The following is a 19,764-nucleotide window of genomic DNA, read 5'->3' as shown; positions in this document are numbered from 1 at the left end:
AAATCTCTAAAAATTCAGTTCAAAATGCAACCCACTCATTACGCTCCTTCGATAACCCCGGGATTTATGGGGGTTAAACCTCCCCCAACTAATACTTCTTGGAAAACGACAACTACTGAATATTTTCAGAATTACAGAAATGTGCATTTGTCAAGAATGCATGTAAGGCACTTTCACTTTAGTTATTTGCGATTTTGACTTGTTTTCTAGACTCTTCCATACTCCTGGGGCGATATTAATATTGAGTACAGCCCTTCAGCTGATATCGCTTTATTAAACAAAGCTAATAATTTGGAAAAGTTTATAAGGATGCCCCAGTCGAAATTCAGCATGTTGGATCCGGGAAGACAAAAAACGATTGATGATTTTTATATGGTAAGTGATAAGTTTACTGAATGACTAATAAGGGAAACTTATCAATAGTCAATAACGGATGAAGAAATGCGTCTTTCGATTCTGATCAGAAAGCGCATTTAGATCTGAATTTGGATTTTGTTAATGCAGATTCTAAACTTATCAAATTTCAGCAGGTTTTAATTACGTTTAAATCCTTAAATCAGGAATTATAATTGAAAAGGTCAAATTTTAGAAATTTTCTTCTTAAGGGTCAACCAAAAATTTTTCTTTCAATGAAAACGTGTTTGAAATGATAAATAACCACAGAAAGAATGCACAAGATGTTTTGATAGAAACTACAGGTGCTAAATTTAATTTAATGCCTGGAAAATCAAAATTAAATTTGAGCTTGTAATTATGGCGGATAAAACGTTATATTGCATTCGTGTTCTAGTCATGTTCAAGTCATTCACGTTCTAATCAACCACCTAAGAATATTTTAAACATTAAAAAACAAAATTGTTGTTATTAAGTTTGCAAAATTTCAAAATTATTGACTAAGAGACTTGAATTATAGAAACATTTGTTTTAAAAATACATAAATCAAAAAAGTTTTAAGTTTTAACCCTATGTGGATACGCAAAATTTTTAACATATTTATCACTTAAAATTACTGTGCATAGATACAAATTTTGGAAATTTTTATATTATTTGACCGCGCCTCAAAGTGTTTTAAATTCTACCAGGTTTAAAATGATACAAAAATAAAATAAAAGAGCACAAAGGTCAAGCAGGGAGCTTGTGTCACTAAAATTTGGAGTTTAAAATTATTATTACCTGTGCTAAAGACCGAGACTATCAAACAATGTTTGATTGTCTTTTATTGAAAATCGACCAAAAATCTCCAAACTTTTATACTGGGACTCGATTTTTCGATTCAGAAATTTCATTACATTCATTACATTATATTCATAAAGTGCTCAGACTTTTATGTTCTAAAGTTTTAATCTGCTCATATTCTTCACTGAGCTCCGAGTTTCCGACTCTTGTGTTATTTCTAGGTAGTATTTTCTCATTGCAAAGTCATTTTTCTGCATTTTTAGTTACTTAATTTTTTTTTGGGTTTTTAATAAAATAAAAACATTAAAACCAAAATTTCTGGTTTTGATTTTAAGAATGTGGCCATCAATCAAAGCTTGATTGCTTGATGACCTAACAATCTGAAAAACAGAAATTTTAAGAAAATTAAAAATTTTAAATTTCTACTCTACAAAAAGTATTTAAAAATTTATATGTAGCATTTTAATTAGCGACAATCAACAAAACCGGGAAACTAAAAAATTAGTAAATAAATGATTGAATGAATGAATGAATGATGTAACAATATTAAAAGCAGACAATCCATTCATGAACTACAAACAGTCAAAGAATTAGGAACTTCATTCGAGTCTTCCATAAAAAAGGATCTCAAATTAAATAAGCTGAAAACTAAAAATTCAAAAATAGGAAATTTCGAAGTCTTGCAATCTAAAAAAATGTGAATTTGAGAGTAACTGAAGATCTAAGAACCCAAGGATTGTGAAAGAGAAGATTAGACTTGAAAATCTGTGAAAATTAATTAATTTATTTAAAAATTTGAAACATTGGTCCCTGAAAATCTCAACACTTAAAAACTTAAAAACCACAAAATTTAATTCGTAATCCTCGATCCTCGATTATTTGTGCTCCTCGGGACTGGAGTTTGCACGAATAATCGAATGGTTAGGAAAAATACAAGAAGTTTGTTTAGAACATTTTTTAGTTAAAATATACATATAAAAACTTTTTTTTAGATTTTTTTACAATTTTAAAAGAAATTTAAATAATAAATCAACTTTATCACATATATAGAAGTAAATTGCATTATTACTTTTGATCCACTTATTATAACTGTTCCAAATTAGAGAATTTTAGAACAAAAAGACCATTTCTTCTATTAACTTGTGTAAATCTCATCATTTTAACGCAAAGACAATGAAATTTGAACTAGAGAATTTAATTTTAATTTCGGTTTGTTTTTTGACTGCTGTATTCAGTATTCAGTAAAACAATTTTAGAGCGGGAAAAACAAATTTTAGAAATTTTAGTTTTTAAAATGACCTAAAATTGTACGATTTCTCTACAATTCTGTAATTTTCGTTGTTTTGACGCAAAAACTATGAAAGTTTCTGATTTTTACTTTCAACACGCTTATTAATTGTGCCAAATAAGACAATTTTAGAACAAGAAATTTATAGTAAAAATTTGTTACATCTTATGTACTTTCATTTGTTCCTTGTTTGTATCAAAATTTTCTTTCCTATTTGATTATTTTTCTCATTATTTTTATTGAAAAAGTATGTTTTTTAATCATCTTAAAAACAAAATTTTAAACTTTTCAATTTGTTTTTTCTCTGCAGACTTAAATGTCACTAAATTATCCCATCAGTTACTCGTGAAATTCCAAATTGTAAGTAATTTTTAAGTAGTAGGTCTTTAATTTGTGTCTAGTTGTGCCTTGCATGAATAATTCGCACTAGAATAATCGAGGTTCTACTGTATTTGTAATAAAGTAATAAAGCAAAAAAAAACTGCTTTTATTCAAACTAAACTACTGATTTTGTATTAATAGTATTCCTAGTTCATTGCTCCCATTAGTTATCATTTTGTAGGTTCTGGACTATTTTCTGAAGATAACAAAAGTTATTTAAAAACTCATCCTTGACTCTCTCAGCATATAATTATCTTACTTTTCCTTTATCATTTATCAGTTTCTTTCCAGCCGAAGGTTGAAAGTCTTTTTTTTTTGTTTTCAAAGTGATTGTTTTTTTGGCGTTAATTAGGTTGGAATTTACATTTTTCAAATCTTTTATTGATACTCATCTTAAAAGATAAAGATTGCTTTGTGGTTTTTGTTACAATTATTGCTTATGTCAAACGTTAAAAAAATCAGTTCTAGGCCATGCGGTTTTCCACAAATTAGTTGAAATAAAATACCAACCAAAAGGTTAACTGATTATTAAGTTTTTGTGAACAACTGAAGCGTTTTTTTTTAATTTTTTTCGTTAAAATCTAAACTATGCAAGCATTTGTCCTCTTAGGCCTGTCAACTCCACCGTGACCAGTACAAAGACCAAATGGGACGACTACATCCTCTCGACTATTTCAAGTCTTCTGATTACACTTACCAATGCGCACCGGACCCAACAACGTAAGAAAAACACAAGTTGATATACTTTTACAGTTTATATTTTTCTAGAAAATACTTGAAAGCTCCTCAGACCTATGTTAAGTACAAGAGTCCACAAGTCCTTCCTTTAACTCTGGAGCGCAGTTACAAAAGCCCGTTGTTACCAGAGCGAGCATTAACTGGTCGTTACGACCCTATAAGCGATATCAGATACAAAAGATGAACTTAAAGTAATTATTGCGAAACATAATTAAGATAAAACAACAAAGAAAACTAGAAGCTAAAACGGAATGTTTGTGGAAAGTCCGACATTTTTCCCACCGCGTGTTCGAATTCTGATTGACCGATTGTGCCGTTTGATTCAAGATCCATTTCTTTAAGTAACTGAAAGGGATTGTAAATGACTTAATAAATAATTTAATAAAGATGAGAACTTACGACTTGAATTATGTGTTTCTGATCGTTGAATTCAATTCGATTACCACTGCTTTGGAAATCAGTCAACTTGTCGATGACCGTCATTAGATCCCGTTCGCCCACGGCGCCGTCCTCATCGAAATCTATTTTCAGGTAAAAAAATCTAATTTGGCAAACTTCCAGTGACACTCACCAAAAATTCGAAACGCCCAGGCAGCTTTCACTTTATCGGGGCATTTTTGTGACATTACAGAGCACAGGTCTAGAATATCCTCAAACGATAATTTGTAATCTTTTTCGGAAGAAAACACTTTGTATATCCTATCTCTGAATGGATTAAACTAAAAATATGCAATTATTTCACAACAATAAAAGCAAAAATTTACCTTTAATTGCGGAAAGGCCTCTTCTACCTGCTCCATAGAATATCGGTAGTTGAAATTTTGTAAATGCTCTGGCCCCAAATTGTTAAACGTCTTGTACAAGCTGCGATAACATTAAAGTCCTGAAAGACTCCATAAGAAAACTTACTTTAAAATCTCCGTCTTGCTCAGGTAAGTCAGCATGGAATACTCATCTAAAATATCTTCAGTTAGAAAAGACAAACTGCTGCTGGATGAACCCATTTTAATCAAAAAACTCTGACTAACGCGCTCCGGCTTTGTAGACTATCAGATAAGATAAGAGGATAAACAATAATTTCACCTGTTTTATACCATTGTGAATATCAAGAAATTAATCAGAAAAGGTATTTCTCAAGGATCTAAACACTAATCTCGTTTTATCTTTATTGAAAAAATACAATAAAACAAGAAACTTATTACAGTGCAAGTTCAACTGTAAAAATTAATATTCACAACAGTCGCACTCTTCAAGATCAACATTTTTACAAGTTTCTGGGAAATATTCAAATGTGATGCGGATAACTAACAAATTCCAAAGTTTTTGAATGAGAGCAAAAAACTACTCTTGACCGCGTTAAAGTAGGTTGTAGCCCCACTTGAGATTACACACATTGTCTTGTCTTATTTATTAAATCACACTTGAGATTACTTCCCATTGAAGGTGCATACGATTATTGCACTGAAGTGAGTAAAACACATTACCTAATTAATTAAAACCTACGTCTCTTTTTCTTCAAAAGAAATCACTTTTTTAATCTGATCTATCCTATTTTGACTAAAAAACCTCGGCTTGGTTCCCGAAGTTTCCCTGGCCTTTTCCAGACTCTGCACATTAGACTTCGCCGGCACATTTTCTTTATCCATTGCATTTACATTCCTTTTGAACTCTTCAAGACCTACATAGCCCTGCGGTTTTTGACTCTTCATCCGGTTCCTGACAAACTCATTAACGATCTCATCGACAGTCTTCCCTTTGACCACAGCGTACGAATGCTGCCGCGCAATTCTAAACATCTTTTCAGTGGTCCTTCCTTCAAATCGATGGTTTGGCAGGAATTTTCGAGTAACTCGAGCCAAAACGGAAGCGAAAACTTTATACTGGGGATGCGTGGGAGTGATATTTTGCAAACGGAGCGACTCGTAAACAGCCCATTGAAGTTTCTTTTTGTGCTGATCTGAGAGCTCCTCGGTTTTTGCCGCAAACGATTCACTCAAAGTACGGTTAAATAAAACGCTTGACTCGGATTTGGAAGTTCGGGAGTCGAACGAAAAACTCCGGGCGAATTTCGCAGGGTTGGTGTTGTCGGAGTCCGTGCGTTTGCGCTTCTTGTCTAAGGTTTTCATCGGGGATGATTTCTTGGGGGAGTTTTTCAGAGGTGAGAGAAACAGAGCTCGTTTCGTGGACTTTTTCTCGATCGATCTCCCTACAAAAACCAATTAGATATCAAATTACGACGCTTTAAACCCAAATACCTTTGTCGCCGCTGAAGAGACTCCGCTCAAACGTCAAAATGGAATGATCCGAAGAAGTACTAGGAGCGAGGTTCTCGAGCTCCCCGGACATTTCGCGGAACCTCATCGCCAACTTCTTCTTAGCTGAGCTACTTGGCGTGTTCTTGCGGATCTTGAACGGGCTTTTCGATGGTGTCTTCCTCGGGCTCTTCTTCGGGCTGGTTTTCAACGAATTCAATTTCCTGCAACGTATCCACACTTTTATGTACAATTCTATCGAAATAAAGTAATGATTTACCTCGCATCCACGAGAATTTGTCTGGCCCGGGAGCCTAGAATGGCCGAACTGCTGCTAGCTTGTAAATTCGCGCTCGAGAACGTGATTCTTCGCCTCGCAAGATGACTGAGTCTTCTTCCGGGAGATTTGACGGTCCAGCGAGATTTGATCATTTTTCGCTTTTGAGAGCTGGGTGGGTTGGATTCGAAAACTCGACACGAGGATTGAGTTTCGGCCCCCACGTAACGTTCCGCGTATTTCAAGCATAAATGCTCGAAATCCTCTGAAGTTTTGCTTCGGTTATAACTGTAAGACAACAGATAACGATGTACAAAAAACGTGCTTTTAACTTACTGCAATCCGTGGTATCGTCCCTTCAAAATTTCGGGCCATTTCCTGTTCAGACACTCGACTGTATCGTTAATGAGTAACGATTTCGGAACTTGCGTTGCTGTACTTGACACATTCCAAAATAAATTCTTGTTGTCGTTGATCTTTTCGAGCATTTCTGAGACGTTCATTTGAATAATTGTCACACTAGGCGGAGGATGAACTCCGCTCATTGAAGACTGAACATTTCGCAGCAATTTCGTGTCTTTGATGCAATGGTTCTTCGGAGTTTCCTTCTTCATCGGTGATTTCTGTTTGAGGACAAGTGACGAATTTTCTTCTTCTTCTTCGCCGAATAGATCTGGGCTAATTTCCGAAGATAATAAATTGCGGTAGCGTTTCTTCGGGGTTTCTATAGGAGGAATGTTTTCTTTATTATTAGATGCGTTCTTGATCACAGGTTGGTTTGTATTCTGATCGTACGTGTTCGTTACGTTGGCGAGGACTTTGTGTGAAACGATTTTGATTTCTTCCGGGGCTGCAGAACAAAAAACTATTTTAGTGTTGAGATTACACAGAGAAGTGAACGGTTTGGTGTTCAGGATGTAACTGAGTTTCTTTTACTATTCTTGAGGAACTAATAAAGATGCCATTTTCGAATAGTTAACGACCACCATAAGAACCTCGTTTGCGAGACTAATTCGTTTGATTTCATTCTTATCAGGTGCTATGGAGATCTACCATTATAATCACCTATTAGACGAAAAATACAATATATTCAAAAATGTCCAACAATAAGAGCTAATGGAACTTAAAAATTTCAGCACATGCATATTTAATGCATTTTCATTAATTCATTAAAAATGTTTTTTGATTTCTACCAATAGTTATTTTCAAAATATTTCTATGTATAACAAAGGCGTAAATATTATTTTCGCAGTTTGGTCGTTCAAAACTTTAAAAATATTTCTTATTAAACCGTAAACCACAAGTAAGCACCGTGTGATCATAAAAAAATAGGCAGGCCATGACTTTGTTTCATAATTTGATAACAACGATAAAACAATTAAAAATGACACTTGGAATGACATTTCATTTGACGTAAGCTCCAATGAAAGTCGATGAAAGTCATGACCCCGTATCTAATTTTCAATAAAATTTTGAACATTTTTCAGAAATGTTCATTTATTTTGGTAGCTTTTGAATAAACATAAGAATTTATCTGATAATAATGAGCTTGGTCCATAAGTCGTATTGACCTAATGACAATGACTATTTTGTCTTAATTTCATTTAGTGTTTACACAACGTGTTGTATGCTCATTGTTAAGAAAATTACAGCTGCGGGTTAAAAAAATACAAATAAAAAAAATGTGTGGGTTTTATTGCCTTCGAAAGCTCAATCAAACGAGAAATCCAATGCAACAAACATGTCAAAACAATGACTTTGACAGGCATATTCTTTGCTCGCGACTGTAACTATTCCTATTTTCCTACGAACTGTAAACCGGGCCTAAAAGTAATTATTAATTAATAAACTAAAACTGTTAGTAATTCTAAAAACCATAAAAATAACTTTTCAAATAAACAAAAACGTGTGAAAAAACAAACATTTTTAGGTAGAATTTATACCAAAGGTATTTTTGTGGACATTACAGTAGCGGTCAAAAGTAATTGGTACAAGTCTTAAACGCCATTTTTGTGTAAATCTGGATTATCATTAACGAAGTAAGCATACTGGTAATTACAGTAGCAAGACATTTGCAATCAAATAAATATAATATTGATAATGATTTCTTCTGAAAGCTGAAATTATAGTATATCTTCGAGATAGTGGCAATGACATAGTTTAGCTCTTGATTTTCTTTTAATTTTGAATTATTTGTTAATCAATAGATTAGTTTTTAGCCCGTTTTACAATAAAAAAAAAGTACCAGTTACTGTTAATCGCGAGTGTATTATTTGTTGTTATAATTTCTAATCCAATTTCAAACGTCAAAACTGTTGCAATGACAAGATTTTTTTCTCAACGCCAACTGCAAATGGAAATTTAATGAACTTTATGCGTAAATATCTCTTATTTAGAAACAAATGAATAGAAAAAATCTCGGATTTTTTTTTAAATATTCTACACTTTTGGTCAAGTAATTTTGAAGAAAAATTTGAAGTTAACCCAATAAAACTAATGTCTATAAGAACGCTCCCATTACATTAATCAGTTAATTTTGGGACATCTATACATACAGTATGTCCCCGGATTGAGTTCACAAGAGGAAAAAAAACGTTATTTTTTATTTTACAAAAAAATGACAAAGGAATAATATTTTTTGCTTAATTTAAAATAAATAAATCTTTAATTAAAACTTTAATATTATGAAGCTGTGTTCTTAAAATCGAAAAAAAACAAAAAATAACGAAGAACTTTTTTATTTTTAATTTTGCAAAAAATGTCAAAGGAATGAAATTTGTTAAACCAATTTCCACTATTTGATTGACCCATTACCTGTTTTAGCTCATAGTTCAATTCTAACTCGTAATTCTTTAAGACTCTTTCGAATTTTCTCAATTATTATTAAGGATGCAATTGCATTTTTTTCCAATTTTTTATTACTTACACATTATTGGGTAAATTTTTCTTTAATCTTTAACGCATTATTTGATATTGTGAATCCACAGCCTGCTATTATTTAAATACGATTACAAAATTTAATAAAAATAAAAAATAAATAAATAAAAAAATAATGAAAAAATTAATTTTAAGAGTACAAACTAATAATTTTGAAATTTTAATTGCAGATTTATCTGTTTTGAAATAAGCAAAAAATGTTATTCCTTTGTCATTTTTTTGTAAAATGGAAAATAAACTTTTTTTCCTTCTTGTAAACTCAATCCGGGGACATACTGTATAATAATGGAGTTTATTTATTTATGGTTTATGATGAAGAACGTTGAAAATGTACCGTTGCGACATTTTAGAAACTTTAGTTGCAGGTTGTTTTACAAAGACAAAATATTGATCAACATGTTTGACTTTTCAACGATCGTCACACACCAAACTGGAAGAATTTTTCTTTTATTTTTGAATGCATCATCATTAATAAGATTAATATTATTAGATATGTAGTACGCATAGTAGGTACATATTATGTAATATGTATTATGAAAACGTGCAATTAGTAGTTCAATAGGTTAATTTTTGACCCTCATTACAATAACAAAAATGCCTTCCAAGACTTGTCCCACTTTTTATCAGTCAATGCATAAGTTATTTATAATAAAAAAGTGGAAAGCGATTTTCATATATTAGCTCAAAATAAACGTACCGATCTGCATTTTGTTCTAGGCGGCAAACGACTCTTCGATTGTCTCATGGAATAAGAAGCTAGAGCAGTAGCAGTAGCAGTAAGCGCTTTACAACAAACTAAAAGAAACCGTTAAAAGAATTTGATCCTGAAGAGTGGAGTTCCGAATCAGCAGAAAAATACAAGAAAGTGTGAACATGATACGGTCGTGATACGGCTAGATTTTGTATTGTTCAAAGCGGTCCAAATTTAACTTTTGTTGGAATTGGCCTCTGCAACGAATTTTAGATACTATTTCCTATTAATTCGAACTTTTCTTCAAAAGTTAAGCTAACATCAAGTTGGCACACAAGATTCATTCTCCAACGCGTTAGAGACTTATCATTCTGATATCAAAAATCGTGCTAGAATGAGTCTTTGTTTACGATCGTGCACAAACTAGCCGATTAGTAAACCGATCGCAGATAAAACATTGTAAGATACACGTTTGAAAAGTCTGTTTATGGCATTCGTAGTTTTTAAAACACTCGTAAATTTGTGTTTTAAACTATCAACTCATGACTTTTTAAACTTGAATCTTAAATAACTATTCTTAAACGATTTTTAGTGACTTCTCATTCCAGCACGATTTTTGCTGTCCGAATGAAAGTTACTAAAAATCGTTTAAGAATGAAAATCCTCCTAATATGATTTTTGAACATAAGTCTACTTGCATTATATAGAAATGTACGATTCCTTTCTGTAATTTCTACTTTCTAAAAGTTGTAGGAATTAAAGGCCACGTGAATTTACATGTATTTGTTTAGTTACTGGTAGAAAACAAGAATGTAATTTGGCCTCTAACCTTAAGTTGAATCTTAATGATTTTGGTCATGCATATTTAGCAAGAACATCCCTCAATGTCTTTAGAAACGAAGTCTTTAAAATAGATTATGCTCTAAAGAGTCGTTACATAATAAAATAATACTTATATATCCATGAATGCTTACTTTACATATTGCAGAGAAAGAACAAACGATTTTTGATTCTAATAAACCAAAAATAAACTAAAATCAACTTAAAATACAAAATTAAAGGTTTGGCAGTCACTCCCAAGTTTAGCTCCAACTGAAGATATGATATAATCTCTGTACAAGTTGTAAATACATCCGATAACACACTTTCAATTTATAAACACCACAATCATAATATAAATACTGTAATCACTTACCACTCCCATCATAGACAATTGGCTGAACCTGAGGAATTACAAATGAAGAATCAGAATCTTCAAATCCACTAAACTCAGTTTTTACACTTTCTTGTGAGCTGTTTATAACCGAATCAAAAGATTCACAATGTTTTATGTTATTCATATTATTATGTATTTGAGTTATCAATGGTTGTTCAAGCAGAGCATCTTCATTGTAGTACAAGTCATGGGTAGTCGACCTCAATGGGCACATATTTTCAGATGAAGAATCAAAGTTGGATTCTTGATTATGTGAAACATATCCGCTGTCGTTGTCCATAATACAACTGTATTCCATATTATTCATTCAGATCCGTTGAGTTTTTTCACTTTTTGGAGCCAATACAAGACACTGGTTTCGTTGGTGCGATCACAAAGAGGCGTTTTTCAAAATTCGAACACTATTTACAACATACTAACTTAAAATTTCAGTAAAAAATAATTTAATACAATTGAAACGGTGTGATGGATTTTAATAAATTAATATTTTAAAATTGAACACAAAGCTTACACGTAAACTAAAATACGAAAACATCAACTGATTTTTGTCGCGCCATCTGTCAACGAACAAGTCAAAAGTGACATGAAGCATCTGGTGTTCGATGTTCACAGCTGCATCGAAAACAACAATTCATTCAATCAATTCAATAATTTTATTATAACGATTTCTGAATTATTTTAAAATGATTACATGAGTTTAAACTTAAATTTAATGTTAGATTTTTGGAAATACTCCTCATTTGTCTGTCACTTTTTCGATGATCGGGTAACTTCGATGTTAGATTTTGACATTCGTTCTGGCGGGGTCACATAATATAGGTTACGTTTCGTTGAAAATTCTCATTCTGTGGTTGTAAAATGGGGGCTACCACTCCAGAAATGAGCGATGAAATAGAAGAATTCGACATATACGACAATTTACCCGAAACACACACTATAGAAGAGGAAGCTGAAAAAGTAACAATCTCAAGTCATAGTAATCATAAATTTCACGAGTCTTTTCTAGCTTGAAGAACAGGTGAGATTATTAGGAGAGCGCTGCGAATCTCTTGAAAACAACATCGAGAAGCTAAATGCCAAGTTGAGTGAGATTAAACAAGCCCGTGACAACTTGGCTAAAAATATCTCAGAATTGTACAAGACTGCAAAAGCAGAAATTGAGAGAAAGGACAGAATTATCAGTGAATTAAGATCTCAGCTTGATTATCGTTTTGGTAAAGTAGCTCCTTCCGCAGCTAAGCGTCCCAGAGAAAATAGTATAAGTTTGGGGGACAATGACACACTTGCAAAGAGAGTAAAGGGAGAGTTTGATAGCCATAGAAGTAAGTACAGTCCCACAACAGACAGACGAAGGAGCCCTTCAAAGTTCAATGAAAGACAGAAGCATTCATTTAGTAGAAGCAGGGATGATCACAAGAAAGAATATAAGAGTCACTCTGATAAACATTCTCGAAGTGATAAGAAATATGAACATAGGTATTCACATCAAGTTACATTGCCACAAAAACGAATGAATTTATACTAATTTCAGGGAAAGCTCCCATAAAACAAAAACGACTGGAGATGGGAAAAGCAGTAAAATCAAAAATTTGGACGAAAAACAGACTTTCAATCTCTCAACTGTGAAAGAAAGTAAAAAATATTTTAGTTCTGTAAGTAAAGATGCGGAGAAACCAAAAAGCAGTGTAAAAGATGATAAAACGAAAACTGAAGAGGAATCAAAAACCAAGCATACAAAGGAGGACAAACAGAAGACACCAAGCAATGTCAAGGATACAAAAAATAGGAAAGAAGTTCCAGCAAAGAAAGAACCCACACCACCCCCACCACCACCAGAAACTGAAAAGAAGCTAATAAATGAAAGCAACACACCAAAGGATCAAAGGAGTGAAAATGTAAACACTGATGTTCTTGATGGTGCTGAAATTTTAAAAATAGAAACACAAACATTTGGTGAAAACATCGATTTTGTAAAGATCAAATCCTTATTGGATTCTTTGTCTAAACCACCAGTGGCTGTCACTCAAAAAAAGGTCGTCAATGAACCTCCATCTACTAGTAGAAGTACTTTTGAAGCAGAGAAACTCAATAACGACAAAAACGACGAGAGCATGCTGAAGAAGCAGCTTAAAGCTGAGAAACCTCCAGAGCCAGAAAAAGTTAAACGCGCTAAATCTAAAACCTCCAGAATCCAAGACGTTACTACAAAATTACAAAAACGCTTAGGAGTCTTTCATACAGAATTTGAACACAATATGTTTAATGCATCGATTATCGCCCATGTTACGAATGCGGTGTATGAACTAGCAGATAATGCCATGGATAATGAGAAGACTATTCTCCCAGATGACGGAATTAATAATGTCCAAAAGGGAAATGAAATTGGTACGCAAAGTAAGGAAGAAAAACTGAAAATTACTGTTGTCCCGGAAGAACAGAAAACAACGAAAAGGGAAGAGGAACTACCGAAGATTGATAACGGAAAAAAAGAAAAGGAAATCATAACGAAAGCGAAAGAAGAAAAATCGACAACTTCCACGGTCCAGGAAGTAATTTCATTGACTATGAAATGTAAAGAAGAAAAACCGAAAACTACTGATGTTCAAGAAGAAAAGATAAACGAGGACAAACCGAAATTTAGTGTTGTCCAAGAAGGAAAGAAAGTCGCTACGAAAAGTAAGGGAGAAAAATCGAAAATGACTGATGCCCAAGAAAAGAAGAAAATTACTACGAAAAATCAGGAAGAAAAACCGAAAAGTAAAAAGATCCAAAAAGACAATGAAGTGATCACCAAACGTAAGGCAGAGAAACCGAAAATTATTATTATCCAAGAAGAAAAGAAAAAGGAAGACAAACCAAAACTTTCTGATGTCCAAGAAGAAAAAAAAACGGAAGACAAACCGAAACTTCCTGATATCCAAGAAGAAAAGAAAACAGAAAACCAACAGAAACTTCCTGATGTCCAAGGAAAGAAAATGAAAGATCGACAGAAACTTCTTGACGTTCAAGAAGAAAAGAAAACGGAAGACAAACCGAAACTTGCTGATGTCCAAGAAAAAAAGAAAGTCACTTCGAAAAATAAGGAAGAAACACCGAAAATTAATGATGTCCAAGAAAATAATGTTATCGCTACGAAAAGTACGGAAGAAAAACCGGTCACTGACTGTCCAGACACGGCAAATAAAGAAAACCTGAAAACATATTTTGAAAAAGAGGTAAGGGTACAAGTGGAAAATATCTTCTCCCCATCAATAAATGTTAAGAAACCAAAACTGAAAGAAGGGAGCGCGAAGAAGGAATCAAAAGAAAATACCACCCCCTGTCCCAAAAAAGAAAAACCCGAAGAGGAAGTCTCTGAATTCTCAGACCGTGTTCTCAGGAGCGCCGTCAGGAGAAACAGTAGCAGAGAAAAATTGGAAAAGTCCACCGAGTCGTCTGCGGAAAATTTAGAAAATCAAACATCCAAAGACGAGGAAATTCAACCCAAAGCGTTATCGTTTACACCGCTTAAAAACAACATAAGCACAGTTAATCTGACAGATGAAGGAGAAATTCCAGTTTTGCATTTCAACGATGAGCGATCACCAAGGGAAAATTATTTCGACGTGAATTTGAGCGCGTCGGCCATCACATCGTCTCCTCTTCGGGAAACTGTAGATCTGCAAATTTTGAAAGAAGACTTGAATCTCACTATGGATCAAAGCAGCATCAATTCTAGTAAAGTGGAGGATAACTCGTCCCATAGTCCTGCAGTTTTATGTAACAATTCTTTACAAAATAGTGATTTAAATCAACGGACAGTTCTCAACACTTCTTCTGCAAGGAAGCGACGACGGGTAGTTGTGAAAATGATTGATTGATCTAACAATAAATATTCTAAGATTTTTATTTTACTGTTGATTTGTAATGTTACACGAGATGTTTTCGTTTCCTATTTATAAAAAAAAAAAATTTGTATAAGTAAAAATTAAAAACCCTTTTCCAGTTTATTGTCTTTTCTTCACACTTCCTGCCTTCTTGGGTTTAAATAATGGAATATTTTTTCGTTTTTTCCCCGTGTTGTTTATCTTATTTTTTAGCAATTGAACAGCAGAGCCACTATCACTCTGTGAAAAGTCTCCCAAATTCGAAGGATATTTCCCACTGAAACCTTTAGGGAAAATTGGTTTTGCTATTAAACTACTCAATTGTTTTCGTTTAATTTCAACGACTTTCTTCTGTGACGGCATGTCCTCAATATCGTGTTTTTTAGAGCTGCGTCAAAGTTAAGGAAGTTTTAAAACATTAACAAGATAATGAAACTAACAAAAGGATACAAATCGTCGACAATGATATCCATGTCTCTCGCTGCTTTCTGCAACCATCCTTCCTCCGCGTTGCTTTTGCGGACGTCCAAACTCAGTTTGTCGATTTCACGAGCCAAGTTAACTCTTTGTTTTACCGCTTTCAAGTAATCTTCTTGGATCGGAAAAGACGGTAAGTCTTCAGCTACAAAACGAGTTTAACTTCATAGGAATCCTTACCAATCAACTCACTTTTGTTTAATGTTTTGCAGAGTTTGATATAGTTCTTTATTTCTGATGGTTCCATTAAAAGAAGTGTTAAACCGTTTTGAGAAGCTCGAGCTGTTCGCCCCGACCTATGAATATAACTTTCACTTGTTCTGGGGGTTTGGTAATGCAGAACGTGTTCAATTTTCGGGATGTCTAAACCTCTGGCGGCTACATCAGTTGCTACTAAAATGGCATGATCGTCGTCTCGGAATCTGAAATTGTTGTTAATAAAAATGTTACCATTTTTGAGGTGGAACCTACCGCTCTAAGTTCTTTAATCTTTGTCTCTGCTGCATTGAAGCGTGAAGTGGTAAAGGCTTACATTCCAAAATCCCAAGCAAATTCGACAGTCTTTTCACGCAGCCAACGGAATTGCAAAAGATTAATGTTCGCCCTGGATGCTTCTGCAGAAAGTAGTAGAGATAATAATCCTTCTCTTCAAAAGCACAGCTTATCCTGCTTTCTATTAAAGTCTCCGGAACATTGGCTCCTTGAGTGATATCAACAATCTTCGGATTTGTAATTCCCAAAATGTTGATGATTTTTTGCAACTTTTGGTGTGGCGTCATTTTCGATGTCTTCGTTTTCTTCATTAAATATTTCGGCAAATCGTGGATTAAAGTCAGCGTAGCAGAAAACACGAAATTCTGGCGTTTTGCAGATTTCGTTTTATCAGTATTGATGCGTTCTAACAGACTGTGAAGTTCTTCATAATGTCCAGCTTCTAACATTCTGTCGGTTTCGTCAATTGCTAAATAACTAAGAGAGAATTAGATACAATTAGAAGTTGGAGTGTATTGACAAACCTGATATCGTCTACTTGAGATAAATGCTCGTTGCCTTCTTGAATTAGTTCCCAGAGTCGACCGGGGGTTGCTACTACAATTTCTGGGCGTTTGCTGAGGATTCTTTCTTGCTTGACTGCGGCCATACCGCCGATTACGACGGCAACAGTTATATCTTAAAGAAATTCACATTAAATAAGTTGAAAAATAGAAAACAATACATATAAATAAAAGGAAATAATAAAAAGTAGCTACTTTACACACACTTTATTATTTTGTTTAGATTCTCAGAACATAGCCCATTATACACCAGACTCATAGTCGGATTTAAAGAAGAACGCACGTGAAAAAGCCCAAAAATTATAGAGAATCTATTGAAGAAATTTGGAAATTGGAAAAAAAGAGAATCTAGAGAATAATAATTATAGAAAACTTGGGGTCTCTAATACGATCTAAAGAAAATCTAAATACGTAGACATAAAGAATTAGAGAAAAATTTTCAGAGAACTTTCACAATAAAAGAAAAAATCTGAAGAGGATCTAAAAAAGTCAAAAAAATCTAAAAAAATCTATAAAGAATCTACGAAATTTTTATAGAACCGAAAGATTTTCTACAGAAGAAGAGAAGAGAATATGAAGAGAATCTAAAGAAAATTGAAAGACTATTTGAGGGCAAATTCAAAGAAAATCTAGAAGCTATGAACAAAACGCAAATAAGCAAATAAGATTAAACTCTAAGTAGAATATAAGAAAAATCAAAAAACAAAAACCACGAAGTATCAAAGAGTTTTAGAGAATCTAAGGAAACATCAAAATATGTAGATTCAAAAAGATCTAAAATAAATTTAAACAACACGTTTGTACAATCGAGAAAAAATCAATACAAACTCTAAGCAGAATCCCAGGAAAACCTAGAGAGAATTTAGAGATTTGAAGAAATATATTATCTGGAAAAGTTTGGAAAATATATGTAAAACTAGACTTATAGTCAATACAAAAACTCGAAATAAAATTTATAGAAAGTCTAAACAAGATCCAAAGAATGTTAAAGAGAATTGAAAAAAATATATAAAATTTAGACAATCTAACAAAAATCTAAAGGGAATCGAGAGCTCAAAAAAAGAAAATCCAAATGGGGAACCTAGAAAGTCCAAAAAAGTGGAGACAGACTTAAGTGAAATAAGAGAAACAAAAAAAAAACAAAAATAATTATTTCTAGGGAAATATCTAAAGACTGTATAAAAAATTCCATAAAAGCAAACTTTAAAAACATTAAATCGAAAAATCAAATAAAATCGACGACTATTATTAGAGAAATCATGAATATAACATGTACAATCTAAATAGAAGTCTAAATAGAGAATTTTGAATAGTCCAATAAGAGATTAATGAAAATTTATAATATACCAATAATAATAATAATTTTGCAGTCTGAATATACCTAGAAAATTCTGAATAAAATACAAGACTTAAATAGATCTAAGTAAATGAGGGAAATTTAAAGTATATACAAAGACTCTAAAGAAAATTTTGAAAATGTACGAAAAATCCAAATTTAAGAAGTCAAGAGAATCTCAAATCTAAAATAACTCAAAAGAACATATAAAATAAAAAAAACTCAAGAAAATCGAAGAATCTTCGAGAATTCGTGAACATAAAACGTAAAAATCACTAATTTATCAGAATCTAAAATGAATCCACGAAAAATTATGAAGAATAATTTTAAGAATATTTAAAGAAAGCAAAAAATCTGAAAAAAAATTAAAGAAAATCGAATAAAAATCAATAGCAATTTATGGGCAATTTAGAAAAATCAAGAAATAAAGTAAAGTAAGAGTAAAATTTAAATAAAACCGAGAATTTAAGAAAAATCAAAATAAGACAATTATAATCTAAAGAAACTAGAGAGAATCTAAAACTACTTAAAAAAAAAACCTAGAAATTTTAAAGTAAATCTAAGAAATATAAAAAGAGAAATTATAGACAAGGAAAAGTCTAAAGAAAATCTAAAGAAAATCTAAAGAAAACGTAAATAAGAAACACAAGAAATTAGAAAATTTTAAAATATACTCTTTAAATTTGTCGCAAAAAACACACCAAGATAGAACTCATTAATAAGAACAATAATTTCTCTTATAAAAAAGTTAATTTTTGTCTTGTTTAAAAAATTATGGCGCTTAATGTTGATAACATTCAACTGATTTATTTAAGAAATTTGTGGATAAACTAATCATGTTGAATTACACATTAATAACCCATTTTCTCTGATAAATGTTTCTTTGAACTGATTGTGACACAACAAAATGAAATTCTAATTGTAAATTTCGGTTTATTGAAACAGTTTATCTTTCTTTGTTTTTTGGCAATCTTGGAACATCTGTGTCACAATTGTATTTATCCTTTGAATATTTTTGAACTTTTAATCACAGTACCTGTAAATTTTGCTGCTACCTGTATGTGGTTTTTGACCTGCATAGCCAATTCTCTTGTTGGTGTCAATACTAAAGCATACAAGCGCTTTTTTAATGTACCCTCCAAGTCATCACTCCTTTCTTTTAAAATGCCTGATAAAATTGGTAGGCCAAACGCTAGAGTTTTTCCACTTCCAGTCTCGGCAGCCCCAACTATGTCTTTACGACCTACAAACAAAAAGCTAGTTTTCTCTAAACAGCAAAAAAATTACAACCTAAAACTGCAGCTGGTAAAGTCAATGATTGTATACTAGTAGGTTGTTTAAAACCCTGCGCAATAAGCGCTTTTATAATAGAATCAGGCAATCCGAAAGTAGTCCATGTATGATGATCTTCCCCCTTTTCCACAGTCTCAGAAATCACAAAATCTGTGTTAACACTGGCGCCACTTTTTGAGGGTGTCAGCACAGTTTCTTTCTCTTCGGGTAACTCTTTCCGTTTCTTCTTTGGAGCTTTATCCGTATTACTCTTATTCTTTCGTTTAGGACTCTGTAAAATTTCGAATTAACGCATAGGCCTATGAAGTTTGTACCAATATTACTTGTTCTGATTTTACTAGATCCGTAAAGGAATAATCTACGCATTCTTCTACGCCAATTAGACCTTCAGAGTTTAGAATAGGATTGTCGACTAGGACACGCTTCCACTTCATTTTGTCTTGATTTTTATGCAGCATTTTCAAACGCGACACTTAAACATAACCTCTTTTAGTTGACATTTTTTGACACGTGCGTTAAATGACAAAGAAATTGCGGTATTTTCAAATCGTCGTCTCCAAATTTGAATAAAGATTTTACAATTATTTCTATAAATTTTCTTTATATCAATAGCCTGTTTATACGTTAATAATAAAATTGTAAACCTACTTTTTTTCTGATACTGATAAATTTAAAAGAAACAGAGGATTTATTATTTTCTTCTCTCTGAAGTTTTGCAATTTCTTACCGATTTTTTTCTTCAGATCCTTTATATTTCCTTTAAATTCATCTCTTTCCATTT

The 19,764-nt window shown here is 32.6% G+C and overlaps 5 protein-coding genes across 5 annotated transcripts; 2 read left to right on the top strand and 3 right to left on the bottom strand.

The window, feature by feature from the left end:
- The first annotated feature begins 24 nt into the window (after positions 1-24).
- Positions 25-3,767, top strand: LOC148180288 (ciliary microtubule inner protein 2C). Its single transcript, XM_088037642.1, has 4 exons — positions 25-162; positions 211-375; positions 3,456-3,565; positions 3,614-3,767. The coding sequence occupies exons 1-4, from the start codon at positions 25-27 to the stop codon at positions 3,765-3,767; spliced, it is 567 nt and encodes a 188-aa protein (XP_087893768.1).
- On the bottom strand, positions 3,588-4,686 carry LOC148180287 (calcium and integrin-binding protein 1-like). Its single transcript, XM_088036521.1, has 5 exons — positions 4,493-4,686; positions 4,348-4,447; positions 4,155-4,302; positions 3,983-4,104; positions 3,588-3,928 (listed from the first exon to the last, which is right to left on the bottom strand). The coding sequence occupies exons 1-5, from the start codon at positions 4,585-4,587 to the stop codon at positions 3,818-3,820; spliced, it is 576 nt and encodes a 191-aa protein (XP_087892647.1). The 5' UTR covers positions 4,588-4,686; the 3' UTR covers positions 3,588-3,817.
- A 49-nt stretch (positions 4,687-4,735) lies between these two features.
- Positions 4,736-11,426, bottom strand: mi (cyclin E-interacting protein minus). Its single transcript, XM_088034336.1, has 5 exons — positions 10,936-11,426; positions 6,449-6,962; positions 6,116-6,400; positions 5,839-6,059; positions 4,736-5,789 (listed from the first exon to the last, which is right to left on the bottom strand). The coding sequence occupies exons 1-5, from the start codon at positions 11,261-11,263 to the stop codon at positions 5,083-5,085; spliced, it is 2,055 nt and encodes a 684-aa protein (XP_087890462.1). The 5' UTR covers positions 11,264-11,426; the 3' UTR covers positions 4,736-5,082.
- A 213-nt stretch (positions 11,427-11,639) lies between these two features.
- LOC148180285 (uncharacterized) lies at positions 11,640-14,943 on the top strand. The gene is made up of 3 exons (XM_088033240.1): positions 11,640-11,913; positions 11,963-12,432; positions 12,488-14,943. The coding sequence occupies exons 1-3, from the start codon at positions 11,815-11,817 to the stop codon at positions 14,814-14,816; spliced, it is 2,898 nt and encodes a 965-aa protein (XP_087889366.1). The 5' UTR covers positions 11,640-11,814; the 3' UTR covers positions 14,817-14,943.
- Positions 14,857-19,494, bottom strand: LOC148180284 (ATP-dependent RNA helicase DDX24). The gene is made up of 8 exons (XM_088035342.1): positions 19,307-19,494; positions 18,981-19,254; positions 18,727-18,933; positions 16,316-16,469; positions 15,771-16,268; positions 15,492-15,721; positions 15,273-15,444; positions 14,857-15,210 (listed from the first exon to the last, which is right to left on the bottom strand). The coding sequence occupies exons 1-8, from the start codon at positions 19,439-19,441 to the stop codon at positions 14,943-14,945; spliced, it is 1,938 nt and encodes a 645-aa protein (XP_087891468.1). The 5' UTR covers positions 19,442-19,494; the 3' UTR covers positions 14,857-14,942.
- Between the last annotated feature and the right edge of the window lie 270 nt (positions 19,495-19,764).

Source organism: Gnatocerus cornutus, chromosome 1 (genome assembly GCF_029298725.1).
Source record: "Gnatocerus cornutus isolate USDA-ARS CGAHR chromosome 1, icGnaCorn1.1, whole genome shotgun sequence".
Taxonomy (NCBI): domain Eukaryota; kingdom Metazoa; phylum Arthropoda; class Insecta; order Coleoptera; family Tenebrionidae; genus Gnatocerus; species Gnatocerus cornutus.
This window is presented reverse-complemented; position numbering and strand designations above follow the sequence as displayed.

Coding starts and splice junctions, on each gene's coding strand:
- LOC148180285 (XM_088033240.1), top strand. CDS start 11,815: ATGGGGGCTACCACTCCAGAAATGAGCGATGAAATAGAAGAATTCGAC. Junction 11,914..11,962: donor TAGAAGAGGAAGCTGAAAAA/GTAACAATCTCA, acceptor AGTCTTTTCTAG/CTTGAAGAACAGGTGAGATT. Junction 12,433..12,487: donor GATAAGAAATATGAACATAG/GTATTCACATCA, acceptor TACTAATTTCAG/GGAAAGCTCCCATAAAACAA.
- LOC148180288 (XM_088037642.1), top strand. CDS start 25: ATGCAACCCACTCATTACGCTCCTTCGATAACCCCGGGATTTATGGGG. Junction 376..3,455: donor CGATTGATGATTTTTATATG/GTAAGTGATAAG, acceptor TTGTCCTCTTAG/GCCTGTCAACTCCACCGTGA. Junction 3,566..3,613: donor TGCGCACCGGACCCAACAAC/GTAAGAAAAACA, acceptor ATATTTTTCTAG/AAAATACTTGAAAGCTCCTC.
- LOC148180284 (XM_088035342.1), bottom strand. CDS start 19,441: ATGCTGCATAAAAATCAAGACAAAATGAAGTGGAAGCGTGTCCTAGTC. Junction 15,445..15,491: donor CTGCAAAACATTAAACAAAA/GTGAGTTGATTG, acceptor CTCGTTTTGTAG/CTGAAGACTTACCGTCTTTT. Junction 15,211..15,272: donor GATATCATTGTCGACGATTT/GTATCCTTTTGT, acceptor ACTTTGACGCAG/CTCTAAAAAACACGATATTG.
- LOC148180287 (XM_088036521.1), bottom strand. CDS start 4,587: ATGGGTTCATCCAGCAGCAGTTTGTCTTTTCTAACTGAAGATATTTTA. Junction 4,303..4,347: donor AGGCCTTTCCGCAATTAAAG/GTAAATTTTTGC, acceptor GCATATTTTTAG/TTTAATCCATTCAGAGATAG. Junction 3,929..3,982: donor AGAAACACATAATTCAAGTC/GTAAGTTCTCAT, acceptor AATCCCTTTCAG/TTACTTAAAGAAATGGATCT.
- mi (XM_088034336.1), bottom strand. CDS start 11,263: ATGAATAATATGGAATACAGTTGTATTATGGACAACGACAGCGGATAT. Junction 6,401..6,448: donor GGACGATACCACGGATTGCA/GTAAGTTAAAAG, acceptor GTTGTCTTACAG/TTATAACCGAAGCAAAACTT. Junction 5,790..5,838: donor TCTCTTCAGCGGCGACAAAG/GTATTTGGGTTT, acceptor TGGTTTTTGTAG/GGAGATCGATCGAGAAAAAG.